The sequence below is a fragment of the Maniola hyperantus genome, chromosome 17, assembly GCF_902806685.2.
Source record: "Maniola hyperantus chromosome 17, iAphHyp1.2, whole genome shotgun sequence".
Taxonomy (NCBI): domain Eukaryota; kingdom Metazoa; phylum Arthropoda; class Insecta; order Lepidoptera; family Nymphalidae; genus Maniola; species Maniola hyperantus.
Genome location: NC_048552.1, coordinates 8,646,556 through 8,659,883, shown reverse-complemented (window position 1 = coordinate 8,659,883; position 13,328 = coordinate 8,646,556). Strand labels below are relative to the sequence as shown.

The 13,328-nt window shown below is 36.7% G+C and overlaps 1 protein-coding gene across 2 annotated transcripts in view; it reads left to right on the top strand.

The window, feature by feature from the left end:
* Nucleotides 1-13,328, top strand: part of LOC117990119 (protein groucho-like) — a 107,503-nt gene that overhangs the window by 10,406 nt on the left and 83,769 nt on the right. For both annotated transcript variants that reach the window (XM_034977570.2, XM_034977569.2), the window contains exons 3-4: nt 932-995; nt 4,191-4,235. In XM_034977570.2, the coding sequence (XP_034833461.1) occupies nt 932-995; nt 4,191-4,235 (109 nt within the window). The remainder of the gene's footprint in view (nt 1-931; nt 996-4,190; nt 4,236-13,328) is intronic.

Here is a 13,328-nt window from a genome sequence, read left to right as displayed (position 1 = left end):
GTAGAAATGAAATGGAACAGTATAATATAATTCATTGATAAACCCGTTACAAGTTTGACCCGTTGACGGCGATATCGGCAATAAAATAAGGAAAATAAGCTGCTATTTGTTAATAAAGCTTTTATCTTGTCGAAGAGAGCTCTTTAAGTAATATTCTTATAGTGTTTTTATTTAAGTATTGGGTTTTATTCGTTTTCAATTTACTGAGGAATAAATAACTACTTACTACATTATTTAACTGTTCGGCAGAGCTATGAAATGAAGAACGGTTTATCTGTCGTCCTGCGTTTTATGCATAGAAATAAGATTATGCATAATATACTTAATAGCCAAATAGGTAAGTAGGCAGGTACTTACTAGGCATACCTAGGTACCTATCTGTCTACTACAATTTCTATGGTTTATACCTAATATTATGTAGAACATACCTAATATCTTTTTTAATAATTTAAATATGATAGGTACCTATATCTCCGAAAACAAGGCCTAAGTTTAGAGGATGCAATTCGACAAAGACGCGACTAGTACGCGACAGGACGAGGTGGCAATCGGGGTATGAGGCGGAGGCGACGCCTCGCATACCCGCACGTCACCCACACTATCCCGCACCGGGCTGTGCGGGTGTGGGGGACACGTCCACACCCTGATTGCCATTTCGACCTGTCGCGTACTATAGGTATAATTCATTATTCAATCAAATAAATTCCTAAAGCTGTCATGTCATTTTTTAAATTTTCAACTACAATGGAGAAATTCCTGGAGCCGACATTAAAAATTCCAATCGAACAATTCAGTAGGATTTAAACTTTTTACCCTTCGTTTTAAACTATTCTGTAGGCATCAAGATGGCATCTAGGAAATAAAGTGTGTCTATCTGAAATATGTGTAAAATATCTAAATAGTTATCAATATCGTTTGTCTGTTGTTTCAGTTTAAAATTAGAATGCGAGAAACTGGCTAGTGAAAAAATTGAAATACAAAGGCATTATGTTATGGTGAGTTCTTTTCATTCTTTTATCACATGCAAAAAACATTGGCTATTCATAATCTGTTAGCAAATAAGTACCGTGTCATACTAAAACTCGATTTGATTTGACGCTCTATCGATTGTGAATTCTGATGAACAACTTGATCTAGCTATGCTGGAATATACAGGATGCTAATTCGAAGTGTGACAGTATTGGCTCTACAATCTCTACACATTCCTATTTCCTATGCAACCTATTGTATTATATCTACTAACTACATCTACGTAGGTACACAAAAAATACTATCATTCTTTGTTTTCTTTTTATTAGGTTTCTCGATCTTGTTTCTGGAAAAAAGTACCCTATGAGACAAACTGAGATTGAAATTAATTTGGTATTTAGGTCTTAGACTCAAAAAATTACATAATAGGTACCTACTCAAAATATCAAAATTTATTATAGCACTTATTATAGTAGGTACCTAAATACCTACTTATGAGCTTTCTTCTATAGCTAGAAAAGTCTAAGCACCTAGGTACTAGTTATCATTACTGACACAAATCAAAATTACCAGCCTGTATAACATTTTTAATGAAATACCCGAGCCTTATATTACAGAATAGTGTTGTAGTGTAATAAAAGATGCTTGTTCCAACCGGTTGATAGATGATTATCGTTTAATGTGTTCGTACTTCGTACAATCAATAAAGCGTATCTTTTGTCCGACGCCCGCATATCAACAATCGCCCATTGAACAGGCGGACCATTTGCCCCCAGTTATTTACAGATAATCGTTGACGTGAATGTACGATCGAGCAACACGCCTACGAGTAGACGTAGCTGTCTTGAGTTTAATTTATGGTGTTGGTAAACGAAAGCGTCACTCGAGTTAGTTTATCGACTCACGTTCAAAGGTATTACATCTGTAGGGCGATTGTCTAAAACCTGCATCAATCATTATTACAATCTCAATTGTTCTGATTGGCTGAATTTGTGCGATTCTTGTTGCAACAATGCATTGTGGCCAATAGTGAGCGAGCATTAACCAATCAGAGATGATTGCGATCGTGACATTGTAGCTGTCAAACAACCGTGGTAGAGCCACTGATTTATCTGTTGAGGCGTAGATATTTAGGTCAATATTTTTACTAATCGTTATTACAAGTTTTTTACGATCTTGAGTAGGTAAAAAGCTGACCTTAATTTAATAATCGGAGTATTTAACTTACTTGGACGAGGAAATATAGGTACTCCGATTCAATGTTTGCGCGGATCTCGAAGTAAATTGGTAATTGGTAAGGAAGTCGTAATGTGGTAATTTAAAAAAACTACTTACTACGAATTTGACTGATTTACTCTAATTCCAGGGACGCTTTCGTTTTACATACCTATCGATTGCGAAATGGCAACATGTCCTATCTCAATTTTTGATGATTTCACTTTATGCTATTTCGTACTCCACAGTGTCTCAGTTCAAGACACATCTATCTCCTTTCCTATTAATTTCCTTGAAGTGTCGGTAAAACACTATAAAAATTATAAAACACATCTATCTAGTTGGAAACAAAATTTACAAAAGGCAAGCAAGTATATCGGCGCGGATTCACCAACACTGGCAGGCGTTACATTACTATTTAGCTTAAGGAAACAAGTTTTTTCCCTTTATCCTGTCAAATTGAGATAGTACTGGTTGCCAGTTCACATGTCGAAAAACTTACCTAGAGTTGTCATCTAATATTTTTTTGACCCAGTGGTCCATTACTTAGGTCTTGGGCTAAGGGACACGTTGCGTAGGCATAACATCTCCCATAAGGGAAGGGACTGCTTTGCTTAGTGAAATATGCCTACGTATATATTTGTTCGCGTGATATGTGTAGCGGCTGTTTTGATCAATTACACACCTTGTAGGTATCATTACGCAAACATAAATTGTTGGGATAAGTGTATGTAGTTACATGTAGGTAATGATTTACTATGTGAGTGTTACTGATTACGACATAATTGTTGTAGTAAATAAAGTCGATATAATGTACGTAAATTCTATCTTATCATTATTTAATCAAGATCAAGATTATACTGAGTTCGAGTCTAGTGAACATTTCTCATTTATTCTGTATAGATAAGACACTATGAAGAAAAGCAATTAGTACTTTACCTATTTTAAATTCCATCTGGGTTCGATTTGTACTTACTTCTTAACAGATTTTCGCATTTCTTTTTAGACGACGTAATCTTTGAGCATCAGCCAACAGTAGCTCAGTAAACAATATAAAACTGAATTTTAAATAACATACAACTTGGACTGAAATAGTTAGATCCGTCGTATGACCGTTATTGTATTAACAACCCAATAGCCATGAAAAATGTCGCACGCATAATAAAAAACATTTGTCGATAACACGGGAAAATATGCCAGCGTCGTTATTAACCAATTCCACGCGATGACGTACAAAAAAAATAAAGTGGCGACATTTTTCAGGCGACCGAATAGATATTTGGCAGTCCCTAATCCCCCCGTGCTCGTTCCGGCCCGATATGAATCACGATTAAGTGTTGCCAAATCGCCTGCAATTTATTTTAATACGCTCTAGAGGAAATTTTCGCGAGCGGTTTTTATGTCGCGCACATTTTGCAAAAGTGTCACAACTCAAAAAGACTACCTACGTTTTTTCATATTTGGTCATATTTTTTGTGCTTTAAACCAAGTAGATATCTAAGGGGGATCTTTTACTGTAACAATGCGCTGCTGGGTTGATTGCATTGTATTTTTTATTCAAGTTAAATAAACACCTAACTACCTGCCTAAAATTGCAACCTAAACAAAAAATATAAAACTAGTTAATTTTGGCATCAATATAAAAAATATCTTACCTAAACCTAGTAGGTACCTAATTAGTATTGAATTAAATAAGATATAATCTTTTGAGATTTAAATTAGGTATAACTTGAAGTAAAGTGGCTAATAGATACCTACTTATTTTTAAACCTTTTTTTGTTACATGTAAATTTCTACTTGTTTTTTTGAGTTGTGCCACTTTAACAACACGTGTGCGGGTTGTCGGAAACACTTCTGGCTGCGGTCCAGAGCCATTGCGGATGTTTAGTCACTCGCCTCAAATGATTTGAGGAAGCTAATGGCTGCCAAGAGCTTTCTGTGTCGCGTTACAATGTCCCAAACTACTAATGTAATTGATCCGATTAATTTGTATATTTATGTTTCAGTACTATGAAATGTCGTACGGCCTCAATGTGGAAATGCACAAACAGGTATGTAACTATTTGACACCTTAATAACTTGACTATGTATATAATTATGTTCATAAGTACTATGTGTAAATGCCAAATTACTACACGTTGAGCCCATTAATTGCTTTGGGCCGACGACGGCGTTTGTGGCAAAGTAGGTAGGTATCCATTAAAGCTACCTCATTCTAGGCCAATGCTAGGCCCTGGGGTTTTAAAACTAGCACCGTCAATACTCGAGTAGGTAATTTTTGTCTGAATTTCCGCTGTGTCATTCCAACATCATATCTCCGTAACCCTTAGGATAATTGGCACAATTTGTTTTGGGGTAGATAAAATAGAATGATTAATTAGTTACCCACGATTGATAACAATCGGTTGTTTAATTTTATTACCTACTGATTGCCAAAAAGGTATGCAAGATAAGAAAAAATTGCTCCAATTCAGTAGTTATAACATGATCGTTTGATCAACTTACTTACGTCATATCGATTGGATGTTTGTCTGCGTCACGTCTGTATTTCTGTTTGGAAGATGGAAGATCGTTACAGTTGATGCCTCAATATTATAACAGCAATAACGTCCCAAGACAAAATAATACTTAATCATAAAAAACAGTAGATATGTTTATTGAACAACTTTACATTATTCTTAACTCTATGAATCGTACGTTAGGAATTTAACTTTATTATTGCTGTTTAAAGTGTTGATAGCGAATTTAGGTAAATGTTTCCACATTCCATCAGGTATTGTAGCTTGTTGCGTTATTTAGAGCAACGGATATACCTATGATTACCTACCGACTGCTAAAAAGGTATGGAAGATTAAAAAATCTCCAATTCAGTAGCTTTATGATCATTTGATCAACTTACGTCATATTGACTAAATATTTGTCTACATTAGATACATCTGTATTTCTGTTTGGAACATTGTTAAAGTTGACAATCGCAAAAACGTTCCAAGACAAAATAATACTCAATCATAAAAACATTATGTTTATTGTACAGCTCTACAATATTCTCAACTCTATGAATCGTATGTTAGGAAAGTTAACTTTATTATTGATGTTTAAAGTGTTGATAACTTGATAGCGAACGTAAATGTTTCCACATTCCATTACTTATTGTAGCTTGTTGATTTAATTAGAGCAACGAATACTTAGTAATAATAATATGATTACCGACTGCTAAAACGGTATGCAAGATAAGAAAAAACTCTCCAATTCATTAGCTTTATGATCATTTGATCAACTTACGTCATATTGATTAGGTAGGTATACCTACCTATGTTTGACTAGGTCACTTGGAAGATCGTTATACCTATGTAGTTGATGCCGCAATAAAACAGCAATAACGTCCCAAGACAAAATAATACGCAATCATAAAAACATTATGTTTATTGCACAGCTCTGCATTATTCTCAACTCTATGAATCGTATGTTAGGAAAGTTAACTTCATTATTGCTGTTTAAAGTGTTGATAGCGAATTTAAATGTTTCCACATTCTATTAGATATTGTAGCTTGTAGGCTGTAGCGTTATTTAGCGCAACGCGGACAATAATAATATGATGAAGGTGAAAAATAGCGATATTTTATTAGCCGTGGAGTAAAGTGGCGCGCGGGAAAAATGAATGTTGTAAAATGGCGTGTAAAAAAACAGGCCAGGCGAGTAATACACGCGTACCGAGGGTTCCGTACTACATTCGTATTTTGTCGTCATTTTGCACAATGAATCAAAAACTACTATACATAAAAATAAATAAAAATCTGTTTTACAATGTACTTTACTTACTGGTAAACTCCTTTCATATGATAGGTATCGCACTTGGTATAGCAATCTTACTTTGAAAATTGAAAATACCAATATTACTTAGTAGGTATGGATTTTTCTTATGATGTAACCACAAATTTACAGTTTTTGGATTTGTTCCGTTATTTGAAGGCCTATCTACCTGCTAAATTTCACGATTCTAGGTCAACGGAAAGTAGGTACTCTGTATGTTTTCTTGACAGACACGACGGACAGACAGACAGACAACGAAGTGATCCTATAATGGTTCCTTTTTTCCTTTTGAGTATAGATAGATAGTATAGAACCCTAAAAAAACAAAGTGTTATTGCGCTTTGCTCGTTTGGTGGATATAAACGTTGTTTGACAGCACGCCCGCAGCGCTAGGGGATAAGGGGGTGGACTAGGGGGCTCTCTAGGGAGTAGGGCCTCCAAGTATGGTCAAGTCGCGATTTGTTTACACTTCGCGTTTTTATTAATAGCCTTCTTTGTTTACGAAGTGTTGCTTTGAAATTGGCTGTTCTCTGTTTAATATTGGCTGCGGAAAATGCAAATTGCTACGAATAGGTTATACCTAATATCACGTCAATTGTAATTTGTAACTTTATACTTTAATCTATAGGCCCTATATAACTACACTTATTTTTAATGACGTTATTGAAAACTAATGCCTGGACTGCTTTGCAATGTCTCTTTCAATTTACGACCTGATTGCCATTTGCATATTGCGTATTTGCTTCCTTATTCATCATCATCATCATCATCATCATCATCATCATCATCATCATCAACCAATAGACGTCCACTGCTGGGCACAGGTCTTTTGTAGAGACTTCCACACGCCACGGTCTTGCGCCGCCGTCATCCAGCGGCTTCCTTATTGTTTGGGGAAAATCATAACGAAAAGTGCAAATTTATGATACCTTTTTTCTACGTCATTCATTGTATTTGTAACTAGCGCTAAAGAAAAAATATTGTAAGAATATTGGAAAAAATGTGACTGTTTGGTTCGTTTCTTGTAAAGGTTGTTTGACAGCGCCCCCGCAGCGTGAAAGGGGCGAAGAGCTGGGTGGTAGGGCCTGGGGATATAGGTAGGTATACATGGATGCCTGGGGACGTAAAAGTTTGGTCATTTTGTTTACTTTTCGCACTTTAATTTACAGCCTTCTTTGTTTACAGTTAACGTTTCAAAAATTGCGAACGCTATCGATGACATTGTATCATTTCGAAATACCGTTGCTCTACCCTCATATTTTCTTGAATATAATAATTAAGCTGTTTTAAAAGAGTTCTCTTTTAATTTGTGTCTTGTTAGGTACAAACAGCAAAACTTAGTTTTAGGGAGAAGTATCAGTATTCGGCCGTAAATGTGTGCTTTTAATTCTGCAAAGGCGCAAACTAACACCATATAATTTATGACAATAACTTTACCCTTATTCGCAGCAATATTGGAACCCTGATTATTGGGGGAGCGTATATTGAACGGTTCCCCTAATGTGTGTGATTGAAACTCTGATAATATATCTAATACTTAGTAACGCTTAGTGACTCTGACTCTGAGGGAGTTTAGGGTTATCAAATTGCAATTATTTACTACTAGATGATGCCCGCGACTTCGTCCGCGTGGATTTCGGTTTTTAAAAATCCCGTGGGAACTCTTTGATTTTCCGGGATAAAAAGTATGATCCTATGTCCTTCCCCGGGATTCAAGCTATCTCTGTACCAAATTTCGTCAAAATCGGTTGAACGGTTGGGCCGTGAAAGGCTAGCAGACAGACAGACACACTATAGCATTTATAATATTAGTATGGATATGGATAAAGTAGGTAGGTACTTAAGTGAACAAACTCACGAGCAGACTAGATCGGTTAGTTAAATAAAATTTACGTTTATTCACAAGTTTATACTTAATAGGTAGGTAATAGAGATAAAAACAGGATAAATATTTAGAAATGTTGTATTTTTTACTAAATAACTTTTCGCATAATTTACAACAACGCCATGTTACGCGCCAATGAGTGACGTCTCAACACAGACTACTCGCGACCCACATTGCGAAGTTCACAGAGTAGGTATAATTGACAGTCAGTCTAACAATAAGCATAATCTAATATAATATCCATATCTTGATGGGTGTAACAATGTAGAGAATAACGATATAGGTATGTATATAAATGCGTTTTAAACTTTTCAAAAATCAAGAAACAATGTAGGTACCTAATTAAAAAAGTGAGGCCATAAACTGCACCAAATGGTGGAAAAGAATTGGCTCCAGACAAAAAAAATTGAGAGCTATAAAATGAGTCACTTATGGGATTTGTGTAGCTAGTCTACCTATAGCTACACGGCTAGGTAGGTAAAGCATTCTAAAAAGAGCCTACCCAAAGCCCAAATCCTCTACTCTGTTACATAGCAATCCATAAAGATTTTAATAACGCTCCAAAATTGCTTTTAGAATCTTCACAAAAGATTTGAACAACCCTAATAGCTGATACGAACTCCCAATTCACGAATATAATCTTCAATAGTGTACTTGACAACCCTAACCGCAGGGCATCAATAGCTATGGTAACGAATAGTTATTACTTTTGTGCAGGGGTTGTTCCGAAGGGTTGAACGTAGGGGTTCCGTAGTAATCTGTTGATTTTACGCTCAGACCCCACTGTCAGATGCCATGCACAATCCCCTATTTTTTTATTAATAATAGCTTTACCTTAACGCATACTCTAAACGGAAACAAAATCAATTTATGACGGTCCAACGTCTCGTTTTTAGCTTCTATTGGTATTGACAGGACACAGTTCCCACGTGGATACCACAACCTATTTTATTTTAACATAATATCCACCCACCAAGTCTTTATCTGCCTATCCAATGAAAGTTCTTGGTTGTTTTAGGATTCCGTACCTCAAAAGGAACGCTTATAGGATCACTTTGTTGTCTATCTGTCCGTCTTTCCGTATGTCTGTAGTCCGTACGTACGTATAGATACCTACCTGTAGGGTTATTTTCGTTGACATAGAATCATAAAATTTGGCAGCTTGAAATTTGGCACTTGTGCTATAAGACCTGCCTAGGTCTTATAGCACAAGTAACGGAAAAAATCCTAAAATCGTCAATATGTGGTTACATAAGGGTTACATAAAATAAAAAAAATAAAAATGACGTGTTCACGAAAAAAATATTTTTTACCTGCCAAATCACATATTGACATATCACGGCGTAGGCCGTCATTGTGGCTAATTCCGTTGTACACAATCTCTAAACTAAACTAAAATGGCACGTCTAAATCCATTGTTATCCCTTTCATAACGTTGCTTGCGGAACAGGGTGGCACTAGATTTTGACCTGTTAATTTAGTTTAGTTTAGAGATAGTGTACAAGAGAATCGGCCCCATTATCTTCTACATAAAAGCTGTTATATATTCTGTGATAAAAGTGTTAGGTTTACCTTGTACAATGGTACAGAACCCTTCGTGTGCGAGTCCGACACGCACTTGATCGGTTTTTTTAAAGTGGTTTTCCATAATATTTTATTTTGTCTGGTTATGGTCTGCTTACCCTAACCAATTCTATAGGAGTTAACACACTATTTACAGTAGCCATGTAGCTTAATGTTTGTGTTACGGTGGTTAACTTTTATGTTAATTTTGAAATCCGTCTTTGTAAATAAATAAAACAGATAAAAAGTTTCTTCATAAATGATTCAAAGTTGGAACGCCATGATACATCTAGTACTTATTGGTCTGCCTTTCAATAAAATTTCTTGTTGTTTTTTAAAGTTTCCATTTTGTCTTATTACGGTTGGCTTACCGTAACCAAAAATCCTATAGAAGTTAGGATTATTTACAGTAGCCATGTAAGGTACCTACCTTAATGTTTGTGTTACGGTGGTTAACTTTAAAATGTTAAATAAATCCGTCTTTGTAAACAAAACAGATAACAAATGATAAGTTTCTTCATAAATGATTCAAAGTTGGAACGGCATGAAACTATGTTTGTTTAGGGTCTGGCAAACTGGCAACGAGGGTGATTTAGAAGGGTCGTATTGTTTGCCGCTGCGGCGGACAGATGGCTCCGTTGGCTCAATGCTTGAATGCGCTATTTAGCGTACTGCAGCGCTTCATTGTTATGGATTATTACATTAGCACTTAACACGCTCAGTCGAGCGGCAACCAGAATATACCCCTTTTACTATGTTTAGATTTAAATTGCGCGATAGTGTTGGAATAACATGTAATGTTTTAAAAACTTTTTGTGCTTCACGCTTGTTTTTATCACCGACGTTGCGTGACGGCTAACCGCTCAATAAGCGAGAGATTAATGTACCTATTGGAATTTTCAATTCGAAACATTCAAATGCGTTCGCGATCATGCCTAGGTACGTGTAATTTTATTAAACGCCCAAGGTCGTCGCATTCGCTACATACGATGCTGCTAATATAAGAAAAAGGTATGTCAATAGGGTTTAAATCGTCGGCGGTGATTGCGTCGTGATCGCGGCGCGTCGGCCGGCGTGACCGCGTCTAACGCGCGTTTTCCGCTCTTTCTGGCGACGACTAATTGCTTAGATTTTCTTTTGTTAGTCGCGGGGCCGGACCGTAGTCAGACCGTGCCGAATCGCACCTACTTACGTCGTGAATTGATTGTTTCGTCTTTGTGTGGCTGTATCGACTCGGAGTGTTATTGTTCTGTTCCTCTACCCATTATTCACGCTTGAACCGGCTTTACGTTGTCGATTATTATAATGATTTCCGTATACATATTTAATCGCTGGCTATATAAGGCGCTTGTATTGTATTTAAATAATACATGCTCCTTTGATACCATTGCGCCCTAATAAATAAAACAAGAGTGGCGACTGGCGGTTTCGATGAACTTCGAGTGCATATTGCAAAATTAATATATTTCGCGCTGATAGATCGCTTTGAATGGAAGTCAATAGTTGAAGAGCAATAAATTCATAACGCTGGAGTGATTTCATGAAGTGTCACGAGTGTCGACAGCGAAACAATAGGGCTGCGAGTGCAGGCTTCTCAACGCTCGACGGGATATCGATAAAATACTATGTCGTGTTTTACGAGCGTCGACACCCCTACACTATGCGCTTCAATGCACACATTCTCCCATCCCCCGGTACTCGTTTGTTGTGAAATATCTGTGCCGCGTCGCCTCGTGAGCAACTTGCTGTATTGGAAACAACCCATGTAAACATATCTACTAGTACTACCTACCTACTTACTTATTTTTCTTTGAATTTGTCAAACTGTCGTAACTATTATTCAGAAACAATACCATAGTTAGGTACATACAACTCTATGTAACTTGAAATGAAAATGTAACTACTAACGTCGTACTCTAAGTTCCTACCATTACGAAGATTGTGGATCTTTTTATTCACAGAAAAACTAGGTAGGTACAGACACCACACACCCTAGAATTAAAGTGGTAAATCTGAAAGAATGAAAATGAGATCTGAATGAGTCTGCAGAGTTATTTTGTTTACGTGGAGATTGGAGTGCACGCCACAGTCCTAATCCGCCTTATAGCTCTATAGAAGATTAAATTAAATAAGACAACAGGACCTTGTAGCTTCGACGCTTTTCTGTTACCTCAAGTAACGAGTTTTCTTCCATATACCTACCTATCTCCTAACCTAACTGGTAGGTACTTACCTAACTAACATTAAGATTGTACTATACCTCTATGACCTGCACGCCAGTGGTTGGTACCACTACCAGTACCACCACGCTGAAAGAGTCTCTACCACACACTACGTCTTTATAATTTAATTTAATTTCTTATTCAATATTCGGTTTTGGGTTAACGTTCTATAGGTACCAAATAGGTACAAAAATTTCAGGTTTGTACTGATTTTGTCTATGAACTAGAAACCCAAGACACGCTGACAAACTAATAGGGCTCCGTTTTACCCTTCGGTTAGGTCTGTACCTAACCGAAGTGTAAAACGGAACCCTAAAAAGTGCTATTGTAGCCCAGTCGTGATGACGTGAATTTTTAATTTGCGGGCATGCGAGCCGGGTAGAAAAAAAATTAAAAGAAAAATTATGCTCGTCGGCATAATTTAATAATTTACGGGTTATTGCGATTCCACTGGTCCCCTACACGCGGGAATTATTCATATGCGGGGCGGAGGACTGTTTACCCTTGCATTAGGGTGAGCACACACAGTTGATAAAAACATTGCACGTGCGCGATCCGCTTAGCTACTATTTATAATGAAACGGCCGGGGGCGCTCGGGACGGCCCTAATCCTGTTTGTTTTACAATAGACCTATAGACGAACTTGTGATTAATTTTTCATTTTAAAAGTGATTGAGAGAGTGCCTATTACATGTTTTAGCAGAGCCATCAAAAACTACGCAACGTTTTGTAGTTACACAGTTCTGGCTTTTGTGGTTAGGGTCACATAAAGTAGTAACTTAGCAGGTAGGCAACCTAAAAAGCAGATAAATTAATGTTATCACACAATTTGTGTTATCATCAATTAGTTATATTGATAGGTATTGTAGTGATTATTATCTATCGACATAGAAATTAAAGCCCACCTAGTTTTTATTAGATATCTACACAGAAGAGAAATAGAGGTGACCCAGGTTGTTAACGATAACGATTAACAAAAATAATCATTTAGGTACACACTAACATATTCATATTTTGACACATAATGGCTTGAAAATGAAATAAGTAGGATGTACCTACTACGAGAAGGTGTACTTACCTACTTACACTGTGTTAGTATTAAAGTGCTCAACACAGGATAATTGTGGTCTGAACTCAAATATTAGGTAGGTACCTAAACCTATCCCAATAGATAAAGATTGGGACTTAGCTTTCTCAACTTAGTAGAGCTACTCTAAGGCTGAGATCTATAGAGCGCACTTTGACTTTGCTCAGACTTAATATTGAGTTGAAACGTGACAGATTTATGGGAGAGATATAGCTCTGTCTCGTTTTAACTCTGTCTTAAGTCTAAACTAAGTCAGAGTGCGCTCTTTAGATCTCACCCTATGTGTTGCTTTTTTGTTACTCTTATCCCCCTACTTTTGTGCGCTGTTTGAGTTCTAATCTAATAAATAGATACTTAAATTTCTTGATTTTGGGTTCGGGTCGGGACTTGCAATATTTATAGATAGCTTCGCAGCTGGTAATATTTCGTTATTTGTTTTTCAATATCGGGAAGAATGATACGCTGCATTACTTTTCCATGCGCATTGTGCCGTATGGCGTACCGTGTCTATCAAATTATAGTGAGCGTTCACATAAAGGTAGTCGTTAAGGATCCCGGATAATGGGCGCACTATCGC